This window comes from Eubalaena glacialis, chromosome 5 (assembly GCF_028564815.1).
Source record: "Eubalaena glacialis isolate mEubGla1 chromosome 5, mEubGla1.1.hap2.+ XY, whole genome shotgun sequence".
Classification (NCBI taxonomy): Eukaryota; Metazoa; Chordata; class Mammalia; order Artiodactyla; family Balaenidae; genus Eubalaena; species Eubalaena glacialis.
In genome coordinates this window covers 1022812-1047706 of record NC_083720.1, presented here as the reverse complement: position 1 = coordinate 1047706, position 24895 = coordinate 1022812, and the positions used below count along the sequence as shown (strand labels likewise).

The window sequence follows — 24895 nt, the reverse complement described above, 5'->3', positions numbered from 1 at the left end:
GCGTCAGGACTAGGGCAGTGACACCACGTTGTCTGGACGCACATACGTGAAGGTGACGGCTGACGCCACAGTGCTGCAAGGGGGACGTCCGCCTTCCTGCACAAGTGGGTCACACCTCAGGCAGTGCGTCCTCTGCCAGGCAGTCCCCACCCTGCTCTGGGGGAGCTGCCACCTCCCAGGAGCAAGAGCTAGAGGAGCTTTCAGCCCACAGGGCAAGAAGGAAGACCCAAGTGCTCGAAATAACTCGAACTTTGTGGGTAAAAGTTGGGAGACAGATAAGGGCTGATCTGTGGCAAAACTGCAAGGGGAAGAGGAAGCCTGGGCCTCCGCACAGGCCTCGGCGTCAGAGGTGCAGCAGCTGCCAAGTTAGCGGACAACAGAAAAGCAGGAGGGGGGACTTCCCCGGTGGTCCAGGGGGTAAGACTCTGTGCTCCCAATGCAGGGGGCCTGGGTTCGATACCTGGTCAGGGAACTAGATTCTGCATGCAAGCCGCAACTAAGAGTTTGCATGCTGCAACTAAGGAGCCCGCATGCTGCAACTAAGACCCGGCACAGCCAAAGTAAGTAAATGAAAAATGAGTAAGTAATGCAATAAGATGCTACTTCAAAAAAATAAAAAAAGAGAGAGGAGGAGGAAGAAGAAAGAGAATTTAAAAAAAAAGAAAAGCAGGGCACAGCAGCTTGCTCTCCACCCATGGAGCTGGGAAACAGGGTCTGGACTAGGGCGTCAGGAGGGCCGAGGCTCAGAGGAGGAGCTAGAGGGAGTAACAAGCAGCAGGTGCAGAGTCACTTGGGGGGAGTTGAGGCGCTTCCGCAGCAGGGGCCTCCAGTGGGGCCCAGGAGGTTCTAGAACAATCCCACTCCTCCCTCCGAAGCCCTCATAATGGTCAACACCGCGGCGTTCCCAACTTCGGAGACACCAGAGCACTGGGCACTGACCTGCCCGGGGGCACTACAGGTCCTTGCTGGCGGTGGGGGCCCTGGGGACTGTGGCTGCAAGAGGCCAGGTGGCTGGGGCAGGGAGAGAAAGGATGGCCTGGAAAGAGGTGAGCTCAGCGTGGGAGGTCAGGGTGACAAGCCACCTTGAAGGGCGCGGGGGTAGGGCGCTGCGTCTGGAGGACAGGGAGGGCTCGGAGGGAAGCGGGCGGTCAGAGCTCTGGCACCCGGCCAGGGTGGAGTGGTCTGCCCTGGCTCGGCAGCGGCCCGCACCTGCCGTGTGGAGGCGGGAAAGATAAGCCTAAGCCAAGGGTCACTATTAGGCCTGGCCTGAGCAACGGGGTAAAACGGGGAAGGGGGCTGGACGGCTGGAGGACACAGAAGGGAGACATCTTGCCGGAAGACCCCCTTCGCCTGGGGAAGGTGGGAGAACAATGACAGCAGCCTTTGGGGGTTTGGCTTTTCTAATGATGGGGCCACGGAGGGGGCTCCTGAGTAGAGGGAGCCGGGCCCGGCGGGGAGGAGGGCTGGTGGCGGGGGGCGAGCGGGTTCTCCGGGATCAGCGGGGCGGGGAGTGTGGAGCCCAGGTTTCCACGTCAGGTGCGTCAGGAGTCAGGTGCTGCAGGAGTCGGTGAAGGCTCTCAGGTGGGGCTGCGCCCAGAGGAGGGGCCGGAATTAGGAGGCCAGCCTTGGGCGCAGAGCTGCAAGCCCGCGCGTATTCAGAGGCGGAGACGTGTCTCTGCAAGTCACAGCCACGGGTGGTTTGCGGCTGGACGAGGTCACCGGGATAGGGAGAGGAGAGGCCGGCGCAGCGGGCCGGAGGGGCCTCCTGGAGGGCGACATAGGAGCCACCAGGCGTCTCGGGAGGCAGGGGCGGGAACCCATCGGCTCCGCTTCCGTTTGCGCCCGGGCGGGCGGGATGAGGGCAGGCGAGAGGGTACCCCGAGGAGGGGCCCAGACGGCAGGCAGGGCGGAGCCGCGGGACGAGCCGGAGGGGGCGTAGGCCCACGTCCAGGGTGGCCGCCAGCACGGCAGGCAGAGACCCGAGGCTAAGCCAGAGGCGGGACCGGAGCCCCGAGCCCGGACCCCACCGCCGCCTTACCTGTCGGCCGCCGCGCGGAACCGAGGGAGCGGGAGGCGGGGAGTCCGGGAGCCCTTCTGCCCGCCGCCGATTCAAATACCGACGGTTGGCGCGCGCGGCCAATCAGCGCGTGGCTGGGGCGGGACGCAGGGCACCGCCAGCCAATGGGAGGTCGAGTCACAGGTCACGCCCACGAGGAGGTTCCGCTTCCGGGGTGACGGCACGCTGGGCGCGGCGGACGCCGGAATTCTCGGTAACCGCGGCTCGCCAGGCGGGCGTAGGGGAAAGGCCATTTGCGGGCGGGCAGTGACTGCGGGGCCCGCTGTCGCCCGGGAATCTCGGGCTCTGCTGCGGACGCGCCTGGGCTGCGCGGAAAGGTCAGGGCCTGAGAGCCGCTCGCCCGAGTCTCAGTTTCCCCAGCTGTGCAGTGGGGCTAAGTGCAGCACCGCCACCAAGGCGGGTCCTGAGGAGCATCCAAACCCTCGCGAGGACTGTCGCGGCAGCTCACAATTTCTGTCCGAGCGAGGGGACCGGGAACTTCATTTCCCAGAGTGCCCCGCAGGACGCCATCTCCCAGAGCGCCCCGCGAGTGGCCTGAGGGTGGGGACTCCATTTCCCAAAGTGCCCCGCGCCTTCCGGACCCGGACGCCGCGGCCTGTTCTCCTCGCTGGGGCAGCGGGCGTCGCCGGGACGGCTTCCCGGAGGCGACGGCTGCGCGATGGACAGCCCCGAGGTCACCTTCACGCTGGCCTACGTGGTGTTCGCCGTGTGCTTCGTGTTCACCCCCACCGAGTTCCACTCGGCCGGGCTCACGGTGCAGAACCTGCTGTCGGGCTGGCTGGGCAGCGAGGACGCCGCCTTCGTGCCCTACCACCTGCGCCGCACGGCCGCCACGCTGCTGTGCCACTCCCTGCTGCCGCTAGGTGAGCTCGGCGGGCGTGGGCGGCGCTTGAGACCGAGCTCCGGGACCCCAGAGGGGGGAGGGACGGCGGAGGGCGCCCGTGCGGTAGAGCCGAGGCTGCGGGCCAAGCGCCCGTGTGCTCCCAGGAGTGGGGAGAACGGTGCTGGCGGCAGCTGCCTCTTGCAGGTACCTGGCGGAAAGGCGGGCTCAACCCTGGGGGAAGGGGTGCTTTGCTCACTGGGGCGGGTGGTGAGCTGTCACATGGGGGGGCAGCTCCCAGGAGAGGGGCATGAGTTAACTGATGCAAATAGGGGTGACCCGTCCCAGTCTTCGGACGGTGGGTGCGGGAAAGGCAGGCAGAGAGGGTGACGCCAGTTGGGAGTGTCACAGGTGCAGAGGCCAGGGAAGGCGTGTGTGGGGGGGGGGACGCTCAGACGTTGTCAGGGGCTGTGCTGGGTGGTGATCCAGGTGCTAGCTGGCTTCTGGGAGGCTGACTGGTTGGATGGGGTACTAGGTGGGGTTCTCTGGAGGACTTGGGGTCAGAAGTAGGTCTGGGAGGGCGGTGGCGGTGGCCAGCAGCGTGTGCAGCTCGGTGGACACAGGGAGGGGTTTCCAGCTGGCAGCAGGGCGTGGAAAGTGGCCAGGAGTGGGCTGGGCTGAGGCTGGCCTGTGCATGGGGGCTGCCTGCTTTGTGTGGAAGGCGGCAGAGGAGAGCCCACGCCAGCATAGAGGCAGGGCCGACGTGGTGAGCTGGGAGCTCTGCTGAGCCCCCAGGGAGGCAGGGATGCAGGGATGCCTGTCAGCCGGCTTCCAACACGAGGAGTTTGGGTTCTCCTGAGGGTCGTGTGTTGGGTTTCCGCCCTGGGAACTAAGGATCTCTGCAGCTTTATGGAGCCTCTAACTGCATCTTCCCACCAGGCTGTGGGGGGCTGGGCCACCACCATCCCGTGATGGACAGGGAAACTGGAAGGTGAGCCGAGTGACTTACGGGGGCCACTCGAGGAGGAAATGGGGTGGAGCCTGGCCTTGTGGTCAGACAAGGAGTCTGTTTTTCTTTTTTAACTTGTTTTGAAATACTTTTGAACCTTTAGAGATGTGTTACTTATTTCCACACGATGAGTTACTTAAAGCATATCAACTTGATCAACAACATTTATTATTATTTTTGCAATTTCAAATCTGTGCTGCAGGTCACTGTCTATTTCATTAATTTCGACATGCAAATTGGCCCCCATCTGGCCAGCAGGAGCCCTGGAGCTGGCTCCTGTGTCCTTGTGACATGCTCCTGTCATTCTTTGCTTACTGTCTGGCACATGCCATCCCAGTTCTGGGACGGGCCATGGTCTGATCTGCCTCCTCAGACTAGGTGGGGTCCAGAGGCCAAGATCCGGCCCCAGGAGGGCCAGTGGGCAGCTCTGCATTGGGTGATGCCAGATCCTTGTATTTATTTTTGCTTTTCTAGGTTTTTCTCATTTTATTTCTGGTAGTTATATGTCATTTGTACAAAACTAAAGTAGTAAGATAAAAATGTTTTCTGCTGACAGGGCAAGGACTGAGGTGAGTCAGCTGTAGAAGCGGGCAAGGCCCACTTGCCTTGGGGTACCATGGTCTTGCCCTGGGAGCCGACCAGGGCAGAGGGCCACGCCCAGCGCTGGGGACTAAAGGAAGTGTGCCCCCCCGGAGGGTCAGGGACAGCACTGTGGACCTTGGTGGGTACCAGCTGAGGAGGATGAGTGTGGCAGTCCCAACCTCTGCTGAGGCTTGCCCTGTCCCTTTTAGGCTACTACGTGGGCATGTGTTTCGCAGCCTCAGAAAAGCGGCTCTACTCCCCCAGCCAGGCCCCGGAGACCTGGCGGGTCTTCCTCCTGCTGGCATTGACACTGCCCACCATCGCCTGCACCTTGATCTACTACTGGTCCCGGGACCGGTGGGCCCACCACCCACTGGCCCGCACCCTGGCCCACTATGCCTTCCCGCAGTCAGGCTGGCGGGCCGTCGCTTCCTCCGTGGACACTGAGTTCCGGCGGATCGACAAGTTTGCCACGGGGGCGCCGGGTGCCCGTGTGATTGTGACGGACACGTGGGTGATGAAGGTGACCACGTACCGTGTGCACGTGGCCCAGCAGCAGGACGTGCACCTGACTGTGACGGAGTCCCAGCAGCACGACCTCTCCCCAGACTCGAACCTGCCCGTGCAACTCCTCACCATCCGCGTGGCCAGTGCCAACCCTGCCGTGCCGGCCTTCGACATCCGGTAGGCGGGCCTGCGGCTGGGTGGGGGGTGAGGCTGGGGTTGCTGGGGTGGGTGTGGCCAGCCAGCGCCCAAGTTCTGGTCTTTGAGTTGCTCCAGGAGGTGATGATGGTGGGAGCTGGTCCCATCAGCTGCCCCTCCAGCGTGCCCCTCCCTCAGCGCCCCCATCCCCCCGGCCCCCCTCAGGTACTCTCCGCTTCCCGTTTCTGCACACCCTGCTCCGAGCCGCCTTCCACAGCATGTCAGGGGGAGCACATGGGGGACGTTTGGGGGCCACCATGTAGCACAGAGGCTCGGTGGCTCCCTCGGCTCTGAGGCCTGGGCCCGAGCCCAGGTGTTCCCGTCTAGTTCAGGCTGCGGCTGACCTGCGCTGCCCCTCCTGGGACACGCCCTGGGCCTGAACCTGCCGAGGGCTAGGCTCTCTGTGTCTCAGCTACAGTCCTCCCGCCCTCCTGCCCTCCCACATCGCGGGGGGCCGGTGGGCAGCTTTGGGTCTGTGGGCTCCGGCCCCAGGGCCCTCTCTGCTGGCTGCTGGGCTGTGCCTGGGCCGCCACGTCTGTGTGGTTGTGGGCGCCCTGGGCACTGGGGCACAGCCTTGGCCTCTCTGCCCGCCCCGGGGTCCTTGCCAGCCCCCTGGGAACCACAGCCCTGCCCCGCAGACGCGCCCGGTGGTCCCCACCCAGCAGCAAACACCTCGTGCAGGCTGAACTCCACGGAGTATGGTGAGCTGTGTGAGAAGCTCCGGGCGCCCATCCGCAGCGCGGCCAACGTGGTCATCCACCAGAGCTTGGGCGACCTGTTCCTGGAGACCTTCGCCTCCCTGGTGGAGGTCAACCCGGCCTACTCGGTCCCCAGCAGCCAGGTGGGGGGCTGGGCAGGGGTGGCGGGTTCCCCAGCTGGGCCCCCATGGACCACGTCTCCTGCGGTGGGGGCCCCCCAGGGCGGCCTGGCAGGGCTCCCTCTGACCACCTGGGCCGCCTGCAGGACCTGGAGGCGTGCATCGGCTGCATGCAGACCCGGGCCAGCGTGAGGCTGGTGAAGACCTGCCAGGAGGCGGACGAGGGCGAGTGCCAGCAGTGCTGTTGCCGCCCCATGTGGTGTCTCACCTGCATGGGCAAGTGGTTCGCCAGCCGCCAGGACCCGCAGCGCCCCGACACCTGGCTGGCCAGCCGTGTGCCCTGCCCCACCTGCCGCGCGCGCTTCTGCATCCTGGACGTGTGTGCCGTGCGCTGAGCCCGCCAGAGAGACCCCGCCACCGCCTTGGGGCGTAGTTGGGCCTCTGGGCCCTGGTTTGGGCTCTCATGGGTGCCTCATCCCGGTGTGGCGACTCACCGGTGCAGAAGGGCTGAGGCTGCAGTAGGGCTGGGGTTTTGGTTTTAAAAAGGAGTTTTCTGCTGAAGTTCTGTCTCCGGCAGTGGGATGGGTCCTCAGCGCCTCTGTCTCCCCCACTCTTCGTGTTTCTGATCAGGGGTAGATGCTGGGCACGCAGAACGTGGTGTCGGGTCCAGCTCCAGAGCATTCTGGGGCCCCCTGAGCTGTGTTCCGGGAGACCCCGTGGCCTGCCCCAGATGGCCCTAACTTAAGCCACTTGCCTTAAACGTATGGGGCACATAAACCTTAACTGCTCGTCAGTTACACGACAGACTCGGATTTGCCCGAGACTGCAGTCTATCCTGCTCCTGTCCCCAAGCCGGCTGCTGGCCCTGTGGCATCGGCACCCTCCACGCCCCCCACGGAGGCTGCTCTGAGGACCTGGCGCAGAGCTCATGGGTGGAGGGTGAGAGCACTGCCCAGGGTCTCCTGGTGATTGTGGCCAGCCAAGGGCCCACTCCTGGGGGGGGGGTGGCCCCTGCCTGCTCCCTGGCCAGGGATACCCTGGGCTTCCCGTCAGGGGCTGGCTGCTTTCAGCTGCCATTCTCTTAGCCGCGTGCCTGTGGGGGCTGCCCACCCCTTGGAGGGGCCTGTAACCACGTGCCTTCTGCCGCTCCTGCGAGCCCAGGGAAAGGGCCAAGTTTCAGACTCCTGGTAGCGAGGGCATTGAGCTGAAGACCATGCTCCACAGCAACGTCCTACATCCAGATGACAAGCTTCTTGGGACTCAGCACGAGGCTGGCCATAGCCCTGCAGGGTCCACCCACTTAGGAAGGGAAGTGCCCAGCAGTCAAGGCAATGGCAGCCGTCTTCCCAATTCCTGGTGGTGCAGGAGGGGAGCAGGGAGGCAAGTGCCAGGTCCCTGGGTACAGCTCTGACAGATGGGACTGTTGGAGGGGCCCTAAGCCCCCTAAACCTGGTCATTCTAAGCAGGGGAGATGGACTCAGCTGGCCCAACTCACCCAAGGCTGCACCAAAGCCAGGGATTTGGGAGCGAGAAGCCCAGCTTTGTGGTCCTCGGGGGTGCCCACAGATGAAGGCCATCAGAGGGGCAGGCGGGAGCCATGCCCAGCCTCAGCCCGGAGTTTCAAACCTTGGCAAGGGAGAGCCAGGCCTGGGGTTATCTTTTCTACAAAAGAAACTTAGTTTTATAAAGGTAAATCTATTGTAGTGAAGTGATACACTATTTAATAAAATGTTACTATGAGTTTATATGTTTTCTTGATTGGAATATTTTGTTTTTCCTGATATTCAAGCTCTGATAACAATTGGGGAGATGCTATCTTAGAAGTGGCAGGTTTAATGTGCACATTTTGCTCAGAATAAGAGAAGGGAGGCAGACTCTGCAGGAATCTTCCTCTGATTTCCCAGCTGGGGTCAGAAAGCCCATTTCCAGGGCACCCTCGTTGAAGGGTCCTGGGGGTTGTGGGGGGGGGGGTCAGCATGCAGGCGCTCTAGGTACAGGGGACACGTGGCCCAAGGTGGCAGGCCCTGCTGGTCGAGGCCTCCAACCTTGAGCTCTCCGCTGTGTCCCACGGGATGCCTGGGTGGCCCAGGAGAGCAGCTCGGGTCGGGGAGCTCCTCAGTGGCACGTGCTTCCTGCTCCCTTATATTGGTGCTGGCCCCGAACGTTTTTAGAAAGTGGTACATGCAACCCATTTAAAAAACACAGGTGGTCTCGAATTTTCTACATCCCGGAGATCTTTGATGTTCTTTCGACTTCAGTCCTTCTCTTTACTTCTTTTGCACACAGCATCACTTAACGCGTGGAGACTGGCCCAGGGCCCCGCCAGGTGGGGTGCGGGGTGGGGGTCACGGAGGGCTCGTGGGCCGCGCGCGGGGTGGGGGGCGGTTAGCGCAGGAGGCAGCTCTGAAAGAGGCAGAAGTGAGCTCAGCGGCGGGAACTTCACATAGGCTCGCGGCGCCGGGCATCAGTCGCGGGCAGCGAGTTACCGCAGGCTTCTCCGTGCTTGAAGACTGCAGCCCGATGCTGCTCTGCTGCCTCTCCTTCCGGGTTCCGGGTTCCCGCCAGCGCGGACACAGTCCCCGCCGAGCCGACCAATCGGAGAGCGCCCGAAACCGGGGCCGGGCCAATCGGAGACGCGTCCCTTGTCCCCTTGGCGCGCCCGCGTCGCCAGCGTCCGAATCTCCCGCCAATGCCCCTACCCCCGCCCGCGAAGGCGCGGCCAATCAGCGTCCGAGGGTCGTGGCGGCCCGGCCGCCTCCAAGGCGGAGGGGGCAACCTTTTTTGAGGGCCTCGCCTCAGTCAACCCGGCGGCGCCCCTTCGCCTCCCGGATGGCAGCACGCGGGGCAGCTGTTTCGCGGCTCCCGTCCCGGCCTGGGCGGCCTGCGGGGCGCGCGCCTACGAGCGGCTCCCCCCGGCGCGGGCCCGATGGTCTCGACCGGCCCGGCGCGCGCGGGAGTCCGGGGGGCGGGGCGGCGGCCCATAAAGGCTGTTGGGGGCGGGGCGCGCGCAGTCAGTCAGCGTCGCGCGGAGAGGAAGTCGCTGTCGCCGTCGCCGCCACCACAGCCGGACCCCCAGGCCCCCACGATCCCGCCCGCCGCGTCGCCATGGCCTGCCGGCTGCGAAGTCCCCCCGGCTGCGGGAGCCGCCGCGACGGCGACGCCAGGTGAGGCCGGGCCGCGCGCGGGGGGCTCCCGGGCTGGAGAGCGGCGGGCGGGGTCCGGGCGGGGGTCCCGGGCCGCCCCGCCCTGACGTGGTGTCTTGTCGCCAGCCCGCCGCCCGCCGCAAGATGGAGCCTCGGACGCAAGCGCACGGCCGACGGGAGGCGCCGGAAGCCCGAGGACGCCGAGGGCCCCTCGAGGCCGCCGGGCGACCGCAGACCCGACAGGTGGGCCCGGCGCGGCCGTCGGGGGCCGGAGCGGGGGGGGTCCCCGCAGCTGACTGACTGGGGGGTGCCCGTGGGTCACCAACAACTCTCCACTAGGCGGGGCGCCCTTGGGCCACCAGCCCTGCGTGGTCCCGGCACCTGCGCACCGCAGCGTGCCGGCGCAGCGTCTCGGTGATGGCTGTCCACGGAAAGCGGGCTCAGCCCAGTCAGCGAGCCCTGCTGTGTTCCAGGGCTGGCACTGGGGGCCGCCACGAACCTAGGACTTCCCAGCGCAGGTAGTCAGGTTGACCCGTAAGAGGGTCAGCTCGGAAGAGCGGGCGTCAACAGCAGCGTCCCAGGAGGTGCGCGCCCCTCTTCCCACTCTGACGCTCCCTAGGCGCTTCCCTCTGACGAGTCTCGGCCGCAGCGTGTACGCGTTTACACGCGTGCTGCGGGGTTGCTGGCTGAGCAGCGTGTTGGGGAGGTCAGCAGACCGTGTCCGCCTAGACTTCTTTTTTGATCTGCTCACGCCCTGACGCGGGTGGGCCAGCGAGTCAGGTGAGGCATTTCGGAGACGGGGGCGGCAGGTGAAGGCCTCCGTCGGGTGAGATGGGGGGCCCCTGGGCGAGCGCCCGCCGGGGCCTGTGTGAGCCTGACTAGAGGAGGGCGAAGGGTGCGGGGCGGGGGGGCAGCGGCCAAGTTCAGGTGAAAGGGGGCGGCGAGGAGTGTGGGCCTCCGGATGGGCTTCTAAGGCGGGAGGCCCAGTGCTTGCTGATGGGTTACGGGCGGGCGCTGGGAGGAGTCAAGGGCGACTAGCTTTTCGGCCTGGAGACCCGCCGTCGCTCGTGGGACCTTTTGCCGCCATGAAGAGCATGGGGGTGGGGCAGACCTGGTCTGGGGAAGGAGTTGGTGATCAGGCTTAAGAAGCTTTTCAGATGAGTGAAGAGCAGCTGTTGAGGAAGTAGCGGGCGGGATCTCACAGTCTGGTCGGGGAGGCACAGATGTTGAATAGAGCATATACGTGGCTTTTGAAGATTTGGGATCTGAGGCTACCTGGGAAGAGATGTGAGTGGAGGAGAGGCCCTGACAGCCCCTGACAGCCCTAGGGCTAGATGTGAAGAACAGGTAATGGAATGCTGTCTTTGAGGTCATGCTCTGAGCCCTTTAGCTGAAGACAAAGTGTTACAGCCTTACAGTGCTTTGCATTCCTTTGTGTCCTGTGGGTGCTCCTCTGGCTCGCAGCAACCCCGTAGGCCTCCCTATTCTGGCAGGAGTGCTCCTGTCCTAGGCGCATTGCCCCTGCTGTTCGTTCTGTGCGTGTGCTTTTATTCCCACAACCCCCTGTGGTGACAGCGGGGAGTACACGGGGGTGCATGGCGAGTGGAGCCACTCACATCTCCACGGGCGCAAGAACTGGTCCCTGTGGAGGGACGTTAGCTCATTGTGTAAAATAGGCTTTGTTTTCTACTTGAGCACTTTTCCCAAAAGTACTCTTGCCCTAAGATAGGGTGAGTTGGTGAATATAATTTGCCTAATCTAAGAAATGAATTTTAGTTCCACGCAAGGTAGTTTCTATCAAGCTACCAAAACATGAGATGGAGTGAAAGGTCGTTTGTAAGCACCTTTTAGAAATTCAGGAATCTGTCACGGCCGGGAAACCCAGACCTGGACCTCTTGATACACTAGTGAGGATGTTGGCGTCCAGCCCTAGACAAGCCTCCATTTGGTTCTCTTCTGTATCTGCCGTACAGTCATTGAGTCATTTTAATTTGTTCATTAACTTGATTTCAGACCCTGCCAACCATATTTAGATTGTGGAAATTCATTTTTAGGGATCCAATTTGAGTTTCTCTGGGTGGAGTAATTATAAGGAGAGAAATGATAATTACATAAAGGGATTATTTTTTTGTGATTGCTGTTGCATTTTCAAAGCATGCCATTGGGTTTTCAGCTAGAATGTATAAAGTTGCTTATTGATGCAGTTGAAGTTAGTTTCCACTTTTGATATACCAGTGATGGCCACTAGAAAGTTGAGGAGGAAAAGTAAAAATGTAAGTTTACATCTAATCTCTAAGTAACAGACGTAGCAACAGTTCTAACTGCCAGAGTTCTTGGCATCAAGTTCAAATTGCCTGAACTTGACTAAAGATTTCCTTGAGCTCTAGATAGAACTAAGCTTCTAGATTAAATTTAACCCAACTCTAGGGGGCACCTTTACCTGTAGACTAAGTCCTAATGTAGTAAGAACTCTGAAGTACATTTTTATCCCCCCCATTTTAATTATGGTGTGATATATCCTGAACCATTAATTGTGTGTGTCTAGAAGTAAATAGTAACCACATTTATTAGGTGCTGGCCACTCTGCTTAGCTCTAAAAATGTATTAGCTGAAATCTTTTTTAAAATCCTAAAAAAAACCCTCGTTTTGGAAATAAAAGAAGTTGTACTAGGTAGGTACACTTCTTGGTGCCAGTGATACCTGTTGACTTTGTCTGCCTTTCCCCTGCACTGGCACATAGGGAGCGCACAGAAGTTGTTCAACAAACAGAGCCCAGGAGGCTTCAGACGAATTGCCTGAACTCGGTGAGCTAGTAAGTTATGGAGCAGAGATCAGTCTGGAGCCCGTTTTCTTGGCACTCTCCAAACAACCTCAGAACATTTCCTGATGCACGATTTGAAAGGAAACTGAAAGTTGTGTCATGGTTCAAATGTGCGTTTTCATTTTATTGCAGCTTTACCACTCCCGAAGGCCCTAAGCCCCGTTCTAGATGTTCAGACTGGGCAAGTGCAGTCGAAGAAGATGAAATGAGGACTAGAGTTAACAAAGAAATTGCAAGGTATGCATTTCAGACCAGTTTGAAATGTTACCTCTGGTGTTTTTAATTATATACTAAATTTGAGGCATATCTTAGAATGGTGGTTTTTAAAAGTCTGGTGGGCCCCAGACCAGCCACGTCAGCAGCTCCTGGGAACTTGTTAGAAATGCAGGTTTTCAGGCCCCACCCCAGGCCTGCTGGATGGGAAACTGGGTGGGGCCCAGCCCTGGCTTAAGCCCTTCAGCTGAGTCCGCTCACTGAAATTTGAGAACCGGTGTCTTGGGGCTGTCCTTCCAGGGTGGCAGTAAGTGGGAGGTGGCGCTGCTAACAGCTCAGAAATGCCAGAGTGCGTGCGGGGACTGCGGGGACGGGTCCCTGACTTGGGGTCTGTGAACCCCTTGCAGTCGTACCCAGAGCTGTGTATTCAAGTTCAACTCCAAGCCACTTCCTCTTCCTCAGCTCATTGCAGTTCAGATGATGCATGCTTCACCACTGCTCACCCCCCTGGATTACGTTCTCCCTGGTATTTTGGGGCCTTTCTTCCCTTTGATAGATGCCGTCCAACCCAGGGAATGAACGTTGAGTTAAAATGTTGTGGCTCGAAATTAATTGAAGTATATTGAACCAAGAGTCTGTTCTTAATTCTGATGAGAAAATGTGTCCTCATTGTCAGCAGGGAAGCAGGGCCAGACTGCTTCCTCCCCCTCTGCAGCGGTCGATGGTATTTAGAGCTGCTGTCTTTGGAAAGGCTCGGACACACGGGGGGGGGTTGGTTGTGACCACTTAATTTCTTTCAGCCATGAGAATGCATGTGTGTGGGTGAGTAGGATGCCTGGGTAGAAGGGTGAACTGGAGCTGACAGACGTGGGCTTCAGTGTTTTGAATGAGTTCTCGTGTTTATATAGATCTTGATTTTTCCCGGCTGTAACGGCAGGCTGTTTGACTGGGTCTATGCAGGTTTTGTGTTCTGCTCACCAGGGTTATAACAATTCTCATCATGTCCTTGTGTATCTGGACCCCCAGTGTCACCCCTTGCTGGGGACTGTCTGCAGCTCTTAAGTGCCGCAGGGAGACCCCTGTTTGTCTTGACCTTCCTGTCGGTGGACCCCTCTTCGTTCCTTTCTGAAAATTGCTCTGCCTTGCAAAGCAGGCCTGATCTTGTCCAGAGCACTGTTTTGGGCCGCTCTGTGGATCACACCCTTTCTGATGGAAAGCTGCTGCTTTTGATAAGACCCAAGTGATGTGAGCTTTTGATGATGGTGGTCTGCCTTAATTCCCACCAGGAAGGGGGGCGGTAAGAATTCAGCTCACTGTATGTCAAGGAGGCTAGCACACACTACACACCAGCGGTCTGAAAATTTGAAAATAGGTTTTAGTCATACCTGAAGCCAGTCTTTTCAACTGGGGTTCCAGAAAGAATGAAATCCTACAGAAAATGATTTCAGGAACTAGTTTCTCAGTTCTCAGGGGGTGGTTCATTATCTCCTGGTATCCAGGCTTCACTGGGATGCCCCAGCAAACTTGGGGAAGGTTGAGAATTTTAGATTGGGAAGGAGGCACCGTGATACGTGACATCTTTTAGACACTTGCATGAGCTTCTAGCTAGAGGCGGTTCACGGTTTCCATGTTAGATTGCAGTGTGCTTTTTTGGTGATGTACTTTTGCAAAGTTGGGTGTTGGTCATTGCTGTGATAGGAGGGAAATGCCCGGTGAAATCCACAAGGGATGGGGGGACGGGGGAAGGTGTGCAGTCTTTCCAAGAAGGTGAGCAGTGCCCAACAGGCACATGTCTCCTTAATAAGTAATCGTGGTATTAGAAATAAAAACTTTGTATTTCAACTCATGTTTATTTTTTTCTAAAGGCTTCAGGGTTAGAGGGATGTAAATTTCTGTGTCGTTTGGGTCTCACTACTTAACTGGTGGCAGTAGTTTTTTTTTTTTTTTTTAGAACCTGGTTGTTTTAAGCACCTTGTATAACCTTTATCTTCGCATCAAAGGTGGTTGAGGGAGGTTGAAAATAAAAGAAGCCACCTACAGTTACTTAATCCACTTACCAGACCACACTCTCAGGGAGGCTTTGTTCCCTGTGGCTCTGTCTTAGCTCTAAAAGCATTGTGTTCATTTCTATACCTTTTTAAAAACAGCAACATTTACTTTGCTCTCAGATATAAAAGGAAACTCCTCATAAATGACTTTGGAAGAGAGAGAAAATCATCATCAGGAAGGTAAATGCTGTGTAATTATTTTTCTAATTTAATAGACCTGTAGTTTATTAATGAAAAAAAAACTGTGAACATGAGATGCTAAGTGTCTCAATAGCATTTACTGTTTTTCTGTTCTTCACTGATTTGAAATATGTATCTATCGTGTACTAAATTCTCATATATTCAAAGATTCTGGACTGTTGTGGGGTTAATATGGTTTGGAATCCAGAGGGCAAATACTCCGTTATTGTGTTTAAACGTTTTCTTACGTAGTGATCTTAATTGTGAGGCTCGTTCTGTGCATTTCATTTTCTTCAGTTCGGATTCGAAGGAGTCTGTGTCGGCATTGCCAGCTGACTTAGAGACCGATGAAAGTGTCCTGATGAGGAGACAGAAGCAGATCAACTACGGGAAGAACACCATTGCCTACGATCGCTATATTAAAGAAGTCCCGAGGTAGTCTTGTTTTCGCCAGCATGTCCTGGTCAAGTCATGTGGCATTGCCGTCTAAAGAGTTGCTTAGGTGGTAAATCTGATTCTGGGTATAGTTCACACCTGCTAAGAAGTGTATTATTAATGACTTTCAGGCACTTACATAAATAAAGAAGAATGGGTTGGTGACTGAGAAACGAAGGACGTGAAGATAAAAAAATAACATTTTCATAATTTAGAATGTTAGATGACATTTCATTTCTCAGGACTCGTAGCTGTCTTATAAATGTAAGATTATTAAAATACATGATGGGAAAAAGTAAAGTTCAAGTTACAGATTGTAAAGACTTTATTAGAGAAAGATATGAGTATTGCCCCGTTTTGTGTAAGCAGCGTCCCCCCTCCCGCTACGCACACAAGGATACAAAGGGAGCTTTAGAGAGTATACCAGCTGCTTGGCAGGATTGAAGTGCAGATGTCCTATTCTGGGGCATGGATTGCGAAGGAAAGCAGAGGCAGAGAGGTAGTGCTTTTAAGCTCACCTGCAAATGTGGATGGTGTGTGCCAGGATAATCCCTCTCTCCCGGTAGGCACCTTCGACAGCCTGGCATTCATCCCAAAACCCCCAACAAATTCAAGAAGTATAGTCGACGATCGTGGGACCAGCAGATCAAACTCTGGAAGGTGGCTCTGCATTTTTGGGATCCTCCAGCGGAAGAAGGATGTGATTTGCAAGAAATGTATGTCTTCACTGCCTTCTCGTCCTCCGTGTCTGCAGTTCGGGTGGTGACCGCAGTGGCTCTGTCACTGTGTGGCAGGTTATCGTGCATAACGTCCGCCTGTGGTCACCGCTTCGTGTGTGTGTGTTTTCTCTGCACGAGTGTGTAAAGCCGGCTGGGCAGGCTCCGGGAGAGGCCGGAGGGAGGGGTGTGCTTCCTGGGCGGCTTTACTGTCTGTAGCTCGGCCAGACTCATCTTAGGAAACCTAGAGATATGTGGGGTTTGTTTGTTTTTAAGATAAACATTTTAAAAAGCATGTGAGTAATTTATGTTGAGCTAGAAACGTGAAAGGTCTTTTTTTTTAATCTAAGGAAGGCTTTTATCTTTTTAAACTGTGTCTAGTTGGAAAGGTCTCAGGCCTGAGTTTCTGCCACGTGGTCAGGATGCCGGTTGAGCGCGGAGGTGGAGAGACTGTCTGTGCGGCCTCTTCTCAGCTCCCTCGACCTGAGCCTCTTCCTCCCTCAGAGACACATTTATTCATTCAAGGGTTGGAGTTTCTGCTTTGTGCTGGGGAAATTTATTAGAAACTGTCACGTTTTGAAATGATGTCTGACGCGTCTTTACAAGTTTGGCCTCACAGACACACACTGATTTTTTTCCCGGTGTCCGGTGTCACTCTTGTCCCATTCTCTCTATGGGTAGGAAGTTGGACAAATGAGTGACGATGTGTAGTATGGCTTGTCGGGGTGTCTGTCTCCCCCCAGAACTGGGCTTTATTATTGACGCTCCTCCTTAGAAGGATGCCTGTGGCTGTGTGCAGATAGTTGGCCATGGGCAAGAGTGGGCAGGTGGTTGTGTGCTCCGAGCCGGCTGGACGTGTTTGCCTGCAGTGCCTGCTTTACCTCGGCGAGGTGATCGGGCAGCTGGTCAGTCTGGCGCACGGGGAGTCGCTGGAAGCTGGTGGGTCCCTCAGGGAGCAGAGGAGATGCGTGTCAGCGCTCACGGGCAGCGCGGCCGTGGTGGCGTTTGCCTTCTCCTGGCTCTGTTACGCGCTGACTGATGCTCTTGTTCTGACCACACAGACGTCCTGTAGACCTCGGGGAGATGGAGACGGAATCTGCGGAGAGCAGCTCTGAGTCCCAGACGAGCTCTCAGGATAACTTCGTAAGTACCTTTCCTTGGTTTTATCTCTCCCCGTGAGTGTTACAGGTCAATTGTTGACAACATATGCCCCTCTGAAAACTGAAGTTTAAGCTGAAATTTGATTCTGATGCTTATGAAAAAGGGGCTCGTTACCCCTTTCTCTGACTTTATTGAAATGTCAGGTTTGATGGAGTTCGTAGGTAGTGGCCTTATTTTAGATTTTGGGCTCAATCTAACTAATGAGTACCACCATTTTCATTTAAAAGTAAAAGGCCTTTTCTTCTCTGGTTCACAGGCTTTGTCACTATTGCTAATTTTAGACTGTATGGTTTGTCCTGGTGAATTGCTAGTATAGGAATCATCTGCTAGTTGTTATAAGTGGAGGAATGCTTTGGGCCTAGGGGTTTCCCCACATTTGCCAATTTTAAAAAATTACATGTTTTCGGAAGAAAAAACCTCCAAAGATGAAAAGCGATGTACAGAATTGCCTCGTCTCTAATTCTCTAGTTACTGGTTGGGTGCACGTTCTTCCAGACTTCTCTGCACGTCTACAAGCCAAATACACAGTAGCAGTTTACAGTAAAAGGATCCCTTTGTTATTTTAAAGGAGACGGCCCCAGTATTTACATGTGGAAATATTCTGCACATTAAGTAAGAAAATAGGTTAAAAACTAGAACTCATAAATATTTGTTTGAAAAACTCCTGCTTTATATAAGATCAACCTATACTGTATTTGAACAGGTCAGGAGCATATAAAATAAAAGTGCGTAGTTGCCTTTTCCTGCCTGCCTTCCATCTGTGTCACCCTGATAAGCCTGGGACGTGTCCTTCCAGTCTTGGGGACCATCTGCATCCCACGTACTCTTTGTGACTATTCGAGGTGTTAGAAGTAACACAGGGAGTCCCCTGGAGGTCCAGTGGTCAGGACTCAGCGCTTCCACTGCAGGGGGCTCGGGTTCAATCCCTGATCGGGGAACTAAGACCCTGCAAGCCGCAGGGCCAAAAAAAAAAAAAAAAAAGTAACACAAATGTCCAAGAGAGGAATGACAAAATTACGTTCATAAGGAATACAGCTACTACAGATTGTTTTTGAAGACTAATAACGTGGAAAATGGTCAAGATAAATAAAAACAGGATATTTAACCGTAGGATGATCCCAGTTTTGTGGATATTTATACACAGGCAGGACTAAAACCCATGACGACCTGAGCGGGTGGCATCCTTGGTTTGGATTAAGAGTAACTGTCGTCCCAGCTCAAGGAGCCGATTCTGCATGTGCCGCTCGTGGTCACAGAAGTTAGGGGGCGGTGACTGCATGGGCGCGGGTCGGGGGCCAGGCCCTGAAGATCAGAGGCAGGGGTCCTGGCGGGAGGTCCCGGGGCGCCGAGGAGAGGTGGGAGCCGGCGGGGCGTTTGCGGGACAGGAGAGAAGGCGGGGCGGCGAGGCGGAGCCCCCGGCTCGCCGGCCTGCACTGCTCGAGCCCGAGGCACCGGGGGGCAGCGCGTTCGCCGCTGAGCACGGCCACTACCACAGCATCGCTGTTGTGCTCGCGAAGCGCAGCCGTGGTAAAACACGGCTGCCTCGTAACCAGGCCGCGCTCAGGTTTCCCGGTTGTCCCGGTGATGTCCTTGTCACAGGTCTTTTCCTCTCTTTTGGCCCAGAATTTAATCAAGGATTACAGGTTTGATTGCCGTGTCTCTTAAACTTCCTTTAGTTCAGAATAGTCTTCCTGCTTTTCCCCCACGGCGTTGACCTCTTTGGAAGGGCTCAGGCCCGGTGTTAGGAAGCAGGGTGTCCCTCAGTTGGGAGTCGTCGTACTGTCTCCGTGAGGATTAGATTCAGGCTGCACGCTTTGGCGCCCGTTTTGGCGGTGCGGTGGGGCGGCCCTCAGCCCAGCGCCAGCGCCGAGTGCTTGGCGGTGCGACGTGATTCTGCTTCACGAGCCACGGTGGCGCGTCCCGTCCGCACGGTGGCTCCTGTTAGGCTTGAGCGGCTGCGGCTCAGGGGCCTTCAAGGTCACTTGGTCACTAACAGGGCGGGGGCGGGGGGTGGGAGTTTGACAGATGCGGCTGAAGTGAAGCTTGGCAGTATCTGCTGGATGCTCTCCCGGGCGTGTCCTGCGTTCCTGGGGGGCGCTCAGCCCCCGGAGGGGGAGCGGCCCTGCTCGGCACCTCCGGCAGCAAGTCCAGTGTGCCCGAGGGACCGGCTGTGACCGTGCTTCTGTTTTCTAGGACATGTACTGTGGCACCCCCACCAAAGTGAGACACGTGGACTGCCAGGCCGAGGACGAGTTTGACTTGGAAACCTGTTTAACTGAACCCTTGAAAGACTTCTCGGCCATGAGCTAACCGGCGCCACCTGGAGGCCCCTGGGAGCAGCGCTGCCTCCCCGGGCGGGGTGGCCCACCACGCGCGCGTCCTGCCTTTGTAACTGGGGGTTTCTGTTCAGAGTGTACAGTCTCTTGGTGAATTGATGTTCTTGCCTTATTTTCTTAAGAAACGTTAATTTTATGTATAGGGAGTGTATTTTGCATGTTTTAAATTGTAAATGGAACTAAATCCGAGGAAAATTGAACTCGAAGCAATCTTGCAACAATCTTAATTGCTTACTCTCCGCATCCTTGAAGTTAACCTGACAAGTGTACCGTAACTGGTTTTCCACAAGTATTTTAGGCATTAATTGCTACTTGTCAGATGGCTGGTTTGGGTTTAAGCATATGTTCACGGGGCTTTCTTTACTGGTATCTGGCCGAGTGTTCTCATAATCAGATACCTTTAATATCTTTATGGAAAGGGTTAGGGTTTGGGCTGTTTGTCAGTATGTCAAGATGGGTTTTTTTCCTCATACAGAGCACTGAATAGTCAGATATTAAATTGAGCTGGTAGGTTAATGGGGTTTATGTAAGTTATACAGTCTTAATTTGGTACTTGTAAATAGCACTAAGTAGCCCTTCTACCTATACTACTCCAAGAGTTAAGACAGCAGAAGGATTTAGAAAGAACATTTTTTTTATAGTTAGTTAATTTACCGTGTAAAATTGCTGTAAATGATAATGTGTACAGATTTTCTGTTCAAATATTCAATTGTAAACTTCTTGTTAAGACTGTTACGTTTCTATTGCTTTTGTATGGAATGACATTGCAAAAATAAAAAGGACCTTCTTTAACTGACTTACTACGTTGCCAGATAGGCTGCCTGCTGTGGTGATTCCTGCCCTTGGCTTGTGCCCAGGGAGGGTGGCACGCAGTGGTGGGAGAGTCGTGCCCGGGCTTGTGGTCCTGCCCCGCCCCGCCCGGCGAGGAGCACCGCATTTTGATAGGTTTGCAGCTCTGGCCTGGGGTCTTGGTCGGGCTGGAGCCGGGTCCAGACCTGGTGTCAGCGGTGGGCCCGGTGTGTGCTTTCCCTGGACCCAGGCTTTCCTGGTTGAAGGGAGTGTGTGCCCATAGACTTACTAGGAAGCCAGGGGCCTCGGTTTGCTGCTTGGTCGTCAGCTGGGGTGACAGGGCCTTTCCCTGTGTCCCGAGACAGACCAGGGCCGGGCAGTCCACGCCAGAGCCGAGGGCCCGCCTGAGGGGCTGCCCCATCCACAGCGGCGCGCGTAGCCCCTGGCAGCTCTGCCTGGAGCTGTGGCCACGTGCCCCGTGGACACCCCCTTGGAAGTGATGCTGCGCTCCCTTTAAGCAAGGGGTGGGCATCGGTCACTTTGTTCAAGGTGCTTTGAAAGGCCAGAAGGCCTTCCTGTTGGCTTCACACATGCATTGAGCTCGTAGTGTGTCAGGCAGCCTCGTGGATGTTGGGACACACAGGAGACAGGGTGCCCCGAAGTCTGCACTCACGCTCTTGGGGACAGAAGGTAGTAAATATGGTGTCAGGTTACAGGGTAGGAGGGCAGCGAAGCAGGGCAGGGGGCGGTTGGGAGATGCCCCATTAGGTGGTGTGTGAGCAGAGATGTGCTGCCGGGGTGGGGCGGGGGTGTTCACCCCAGAGGGCAGCAAGTGCAAAGGCCCTGGGGTAGGAATATGGTGTACGGAACCCCAGCAGTGCTCAGACATGGGGGAGGCTTGGCAGCTGACGTGGGCTGGAGCCTGTTTGAGAAAGACAAGCGCTGTTGGGTGGGGGACAGGGGACGCCTCAGGGCCTGGAGGAGGCTTCCCAGGACGGGTGAGAACACTGGGAACCGAAGCAAAGTGGACCCCTGCTGCGTAGTGACCGCTGGCAGCCCTGTTGCGCACAGGGTGGTGGAAAACACTGACCTATGGGCTGGATGGGCCAGTAGGGTTTCTAGGCAGACCCTCGGAGCTGCCTCTGGCTTCCCACGGCTCGTTCGGAGAGGCGAGAACACGGAGGGAAGGGCTGTTTAATTGGGGGGGGGGCGCCCTTTGTGGTCTCAGTTATGCCCACCTTCCTGGGTGGCAAACAAGGTGAACATGAAGAAACGGCTTCAGAGCAAAGATCAAACCCAGAGGATGGCGGGGGAGACGGGTCTGCAGTGAAGCTGAGGCCGTGGCTGTCAAATGCTTGGTTAGGACCTCGGAAGGTCGAGAGCCTTTGCATCAGACAACAGGACGTCTAAGAAGCTTATGTCCCCCAGGAGCCCAAGGCAGAGAAGGGCTTATTTTGAGGAGACCTGTGCGTGTGGCTCTTGTCTAATGAATCGAACCGCAGTGAGAGTCACAGGAGACTCAAAAAGCTTTTGAAAGAATCATATTGGCAGAAACACTGCCAGCTTGGACTGAAATGGACGGGCAGTATAGAATGAAAAGAGGCCTTTGGAGCCTCAGGATTCTAGTGTCAGGAAGCAGGTTGAAGAAACTACACAGCTGCAAACACAGGCTGCGTTTCACGGAAAAGGGAGCGTAATTCAGAGGTGGATCCCAGAGGCGTGGAGAGTCACCGATGCAGCAGGACTGAGACCTGGGCGGAGAGCAGCCACGCCAGTGGTCCTGCCCAGCCCTCCCCCCTGCACCCCCCGCCCCTACAGGAGCGGCTGAAGCAGTTCCCCCAGGCTTGGCCCATCGTATGTCGGGGTGTGTGTGGCGGGTCCTGGGGACAGAGTGCACGTAAGTCGTCTCTCTTCAGACTGAGAGGACCTTCACCCCAGGAGCTGTGTTTCGGGGACTCCTCCATCAGAGCCTATTCCTGTGACGGGATCGGGCCTTTGGGCTGGTGCTGATGCAGAATGAGACCTGGGGGCCTTGGGAAGACGGTAGATCATTCGTGGCCAGAGCGTGGACTGCGGTGGCCCTAAGTAGTGGGCAAGGAGGCTGGGCTGGCTGGAGCAGGGAGTGACGGGTGCGGTCTGGGGTGGGGAGTGGGCAGCCAGGGGCTCTTGAGCAGGGGCCATGATAGCTGACTCAGGTTCTAGAAGAATCACCCCGGCTACTGGCTTTTGCTTCCCATCTACATTCTTAGAATGCTCTTAAGCACCAAGGAAATCAATCTTCAGACTTTAGTTCTTCCTCTTCAGTGCTGTTAACATAAGCTGGTGCTTCCGTGTGAGTGTAACAAGGAGCCGATCGGCTGGGACTGAGGGGTCTTTATTCTTGACGCTTGTACGTTGAACCCAGAGGTGTCAGAACTCAATTACGCTTGTCCAGCATGATTAATTCTGCACAGTTCCAGGCCGATTGTGATCTCGTCCCCAGTGGAGGTTCGTTTTCCTGTCTCCTGAGTACAGACGTGGTCAGCTTATCAGGGTTGCCGTCCTCCATCCCCGACTCGCTTGCTTCCTGTGCTGTGAAGTCGTCCTCTCCTGCTGGCCCGCCGGGATCCTGACATCAGGTTGCTGGTCCCTCCGCCTCTGAGAGGAAGATGGTGACAGATCCTGCCGGGTGAGTCAGCAGCCCACCTGAACCAATAGGCTGCTCTTCCACCCGTGCGGGTGGCTCTTGCGGTTAGCGGAGGGCTTACAGGAGCGTGGCTGCCCGTGTAGGCGAACTCGAAAAGCTGCGCAGGTGGAGCCACGTGACGCTACTTGACAAACCGGAAGTACCTTGCGGTTAATGTGTCTTCTTGGAACCTGGGTCAGGGGGACGGGGGACGTGTGCCTTTTTGATCGTCAGTCTGTATATTTTCTGTTTAAGCATCTTGAGGGGAGACTTCCCTGGCGGTCCAGTGGTTAAGACTCAGTGCTTCCACTGCAGGGGGCTCGGGTTCGATCCCTGATTGGAGAACTAAGATCCTGCATGCCACGCAGCGCGACCAAAAAAAAAAAGAGTCTTGAGGGTTTTTTGTTTTGGAGTTTTGTTGCTCTGTTGTCATTGTTTGCTTTGTAATGTGCAGGCTTTAATGGGATCAAAGCCACTTTGTAAAACTCACATTTCGAAGATGCACGTGAAGTTTTCCGGAAAAGTGCCCCCTCAGTGTAGGGTGGAAGAAACAAAGGCTCTGATGCTGGCACTGAGGCTCCGTGACTGACCTTCCAAAAGGCACCAACTGTGTACAGCGTAGCCAGAGCCTGTCGCCTGGCACATCGCGGGTGCATTCAACGTGTGGCATACGGGATGCGGCCCTGCCCTGCGGTGCCAGCTCTGCCTCTTACAGCTGTGTGACGGGGCCTTCATGTCCCCGTGGATAAGACCTGGGTAGTAGCAGCTACCTCCTAGGCTGGCTCTGAGGATTAGAGGAGAGAACGAATGCCGCGAGCTAATGATGCTGGGCGACGGCAGCAGTCGAGGTTGCCGAAGGCCCCATTTAAGGCGCCGACAAAACCCACACGTCCATTAACTCCTTCACTGACGGGAGGGCAGGGGTGGGCCTCAGGCACTTAGGAAGCAGGCGCCCACTACACGGGCATCGAAGCTGCTTCCCGGAGGCCGAGAGATGGTCAGTCTGCCCAGGGAGGGGCCCTGGAGCCAGTCCAGTGCTTGCCGCTCCCCTGCGTGAACGCCAAGCCACGCGAGGGGCGTGTGGCGTGTGCGATCTTGAGCGGCTTTCCAGGTGTGGTGGCCATCGGTGCACTTGCTGTGCTCCTTAGGAAGAAGGCAGAGGAACCCCCTTCCCTTCCCTGGGCGGGAGTGCCAGGTGGGGCCTTGCCACTGCTGCAGGCAGGCGGTGCGAGCCGTGTTAGTTACCTGCTGCTGTGGAACAAGTCACCCCAAACTTGTGGCTTACAAGACGGTACTTATCATCCCCCAGCTTCCATGGCTCGGTCGGGTCCTCACATTCAAGGGGCTGCAGTCAAGGCGTCGGCTGGGGGGGACTTCCCTGGTGGTCCAGTGGTTAAGTCTCCACGCTCCCAGTGCAGGGGGCCCGGCTTCGCTCCCTGGTCAGGGGACTAGATCCCACCTGCCACAACTAAAGATCCCTCGTGCCACATAGAAGACCTGGCGCAGCCAAATAAATAAATAAAATATTAAAAAAAAGAAAGGCATCGGCTGGGGCTGGGGGTGTCATCTGAAGGCTCGACCAGGGAGGAGCCATGTCCACTGCTGCGGTCAGCGTGTGCCCCATGGGCCAGAGGTCGCCCTCACTCCTTGCCAGGTGGGCTCGCTTCACCAGAGCAAATGAGAGCGCCAGCAGACACAGCACGGTGGGGGTCCCGTCTTGGGCTATGGGGCAGAACCAAGTCACCCGCCAGCCCACCCTCAAGGAGAGGGGCCATTGGAGCCATCTGGGAACATGCCGTGAGAGGCCCTGCTGGGCAGCTGGACGTCTGCCGGCACCTCAATCTCCTGTTACATGAAAGTTAACTTAAAACGGACTGCAGACTTAAGTGTAAAGTGCAAAAGTATAAAACTTGTAGAAAACTGGGATCTAGGGCAAGGCAGTGCTTAGACTGGACACCAAAAGCATGCTCCGTAAAAGGGAAAATGGTTAAACAAGACCTCATCACAATTAAAAGACTTGCTCTGGGCAAGGCCCTGCTGAGAGGGCGGAAGGACAAGCGGTGGACTTGGGGGACGTATCTGACAGGGGTTTGCCTGGGATAAAGGAGAACTCCCCAAAGTCACAGTGAAAAGCAGTCCAGCTAGAGGAGGAGCAGGGGGCGTGAGGAGGGAGGCAAGTCACCGGAGAGGACACACAGGGGCAGAGGATGTGTGAGAAGGTGTCCAACGAGACTGGTCGGTAGGGAAACGTGGCTGAGAACCAGCCACCAGTGCTGACGTCAGCGCGGGGACACAGTGAGGGCTGGTGGGCACCGGGGCGGGGGAGATGGTGCAGCCCCTCTGGAAGGTACTCGGACAGTTACCACCCGAGCCGGTAACTG

General features: G+C 56.6%; 2 protein-coding genes across 4 annotated transcripts; both read left to right on the top strand.

The window, feature by feature from the left end:
- Positions 1 to 195: 195 nt before the first annotated feature.
- Positions 196 to 7752, top strand: TMEM129 (transmembrane protein 129, E3 ubiquitin ligase). 2 transcript variants are annotated; one of them, XM_061191868.1, is made up of 4 exons: positions 196 to 560; positions 4698 to 5172; positions 5872 to 6031; positions 6154 to 7752. In XM_061191868.1, the coding sequence occupies exons 1-4, from the start codon at positions 437 to 439 to the stop codon at positions 6400 to 6402; spliced, it is 1008 nt and encodes a 335-aa protein (XP_061047851.1). In that variant the 5' UTR covers positions 196 to 436; the 3' UTR covers positions 6403 to 7752. The 2 variants fall into 2 exon arrangements, with proteins under 2 accessions (XP_061047851.1, XP_061047850.1); XM_061191867.1 differs by lacking the exon at positions 196 to 560 and adding an exon at positions 2495 to 2940.
- A 1273-nt stretch (positions 7753 to 9025) lies between these two features.
- SLBP (stem-loop histone mRNA binding protein) lies at positions 9026 to 19837 on the top strand. Of its 2 annotated transcripts, XM_061191871.1 has the most exons (8): positions 9026 to 9171; positions 9277 to 9393; positions 12104 to 12208; positions 14353 to 14412; positions 14710 to 14847; positions 15414 to 15563; positions 16625 to 16706; positions 18918 to 19837. In XM_061191871.1, the coding sequence occupies exons 1-8, from the start codon at positions 9113 to 9115 to the stop codon at positions 19032 to 19034; spliced, it is 828 nt and encodes a 275-aa protein (XP_061047854.1). In that variant the 5' UTR covers positions 9026 to 9112; the 3' UTR covers positions 19035 to 19837. The 2 variants fall into 2 exon arrangements, with proteins under 2 accessions (XP_061047854.1, XP_061047855.1); XM_061191872.1 differs by lacking the exon at positions 14353 to 14412.
- The last annotated feature ends 5058 nt before the right edge of the window (positions 19838 to 24895 follow it).

What these genes read in the sequence shown, in the direction of transcription:
- TMEM129 (XM_061191867.1), top strand. Translation starts at nt 2,736, where the DNA reads ATGGACAGCCCCGAGGTCACCTTCACGCTGGCCTACGTGGTGTTCGCC. An exon ending in CCACTCCCTGCTGCCGCTAG is followed by an intron (nt 2,941 to 4,697) that starts GTGAGCTCGGCG and finishes TGTCCCTTTTAG; the next exon opens with GCTACTACGTGGGCATGTGT. An exon ending in ACTCGGTCCCCAGCAGCCAG is followed by an intron (nt 6,032 to 6,153) that starts GTGGGGGGCTGG and finishes GGCCGCCTGCAG; the next exon opens with GACCTGGAGGCGTGCATCGG.
- SLBP (XM_061191871.1), top strand. Translation starts at nt 9,113, where the DNA reads ATGGCCTGCCGGCTGCGAAGTCCCCCCGGCTGCGGGAGCCGCCGCGAC. An exon ending in CGCCGCGACGGCGACGCCAG is followed by an intron (nt 9,172 to 9,276) that starts GTGAGGCCGGGC and finishes TCTTGTCGCCAG; the next exon opens with CCCGCCGCCCGCCGCAAGAT. An exon ending in TATATTAAAGAAGTCCCGAG is followed by an intron (nt 14,848 to 15,413) that starts GTAGTCTTGTTT and finishes CTCTCCCGGTAG; the next exon opens with GCACCTTCGACAGCCTGGCA.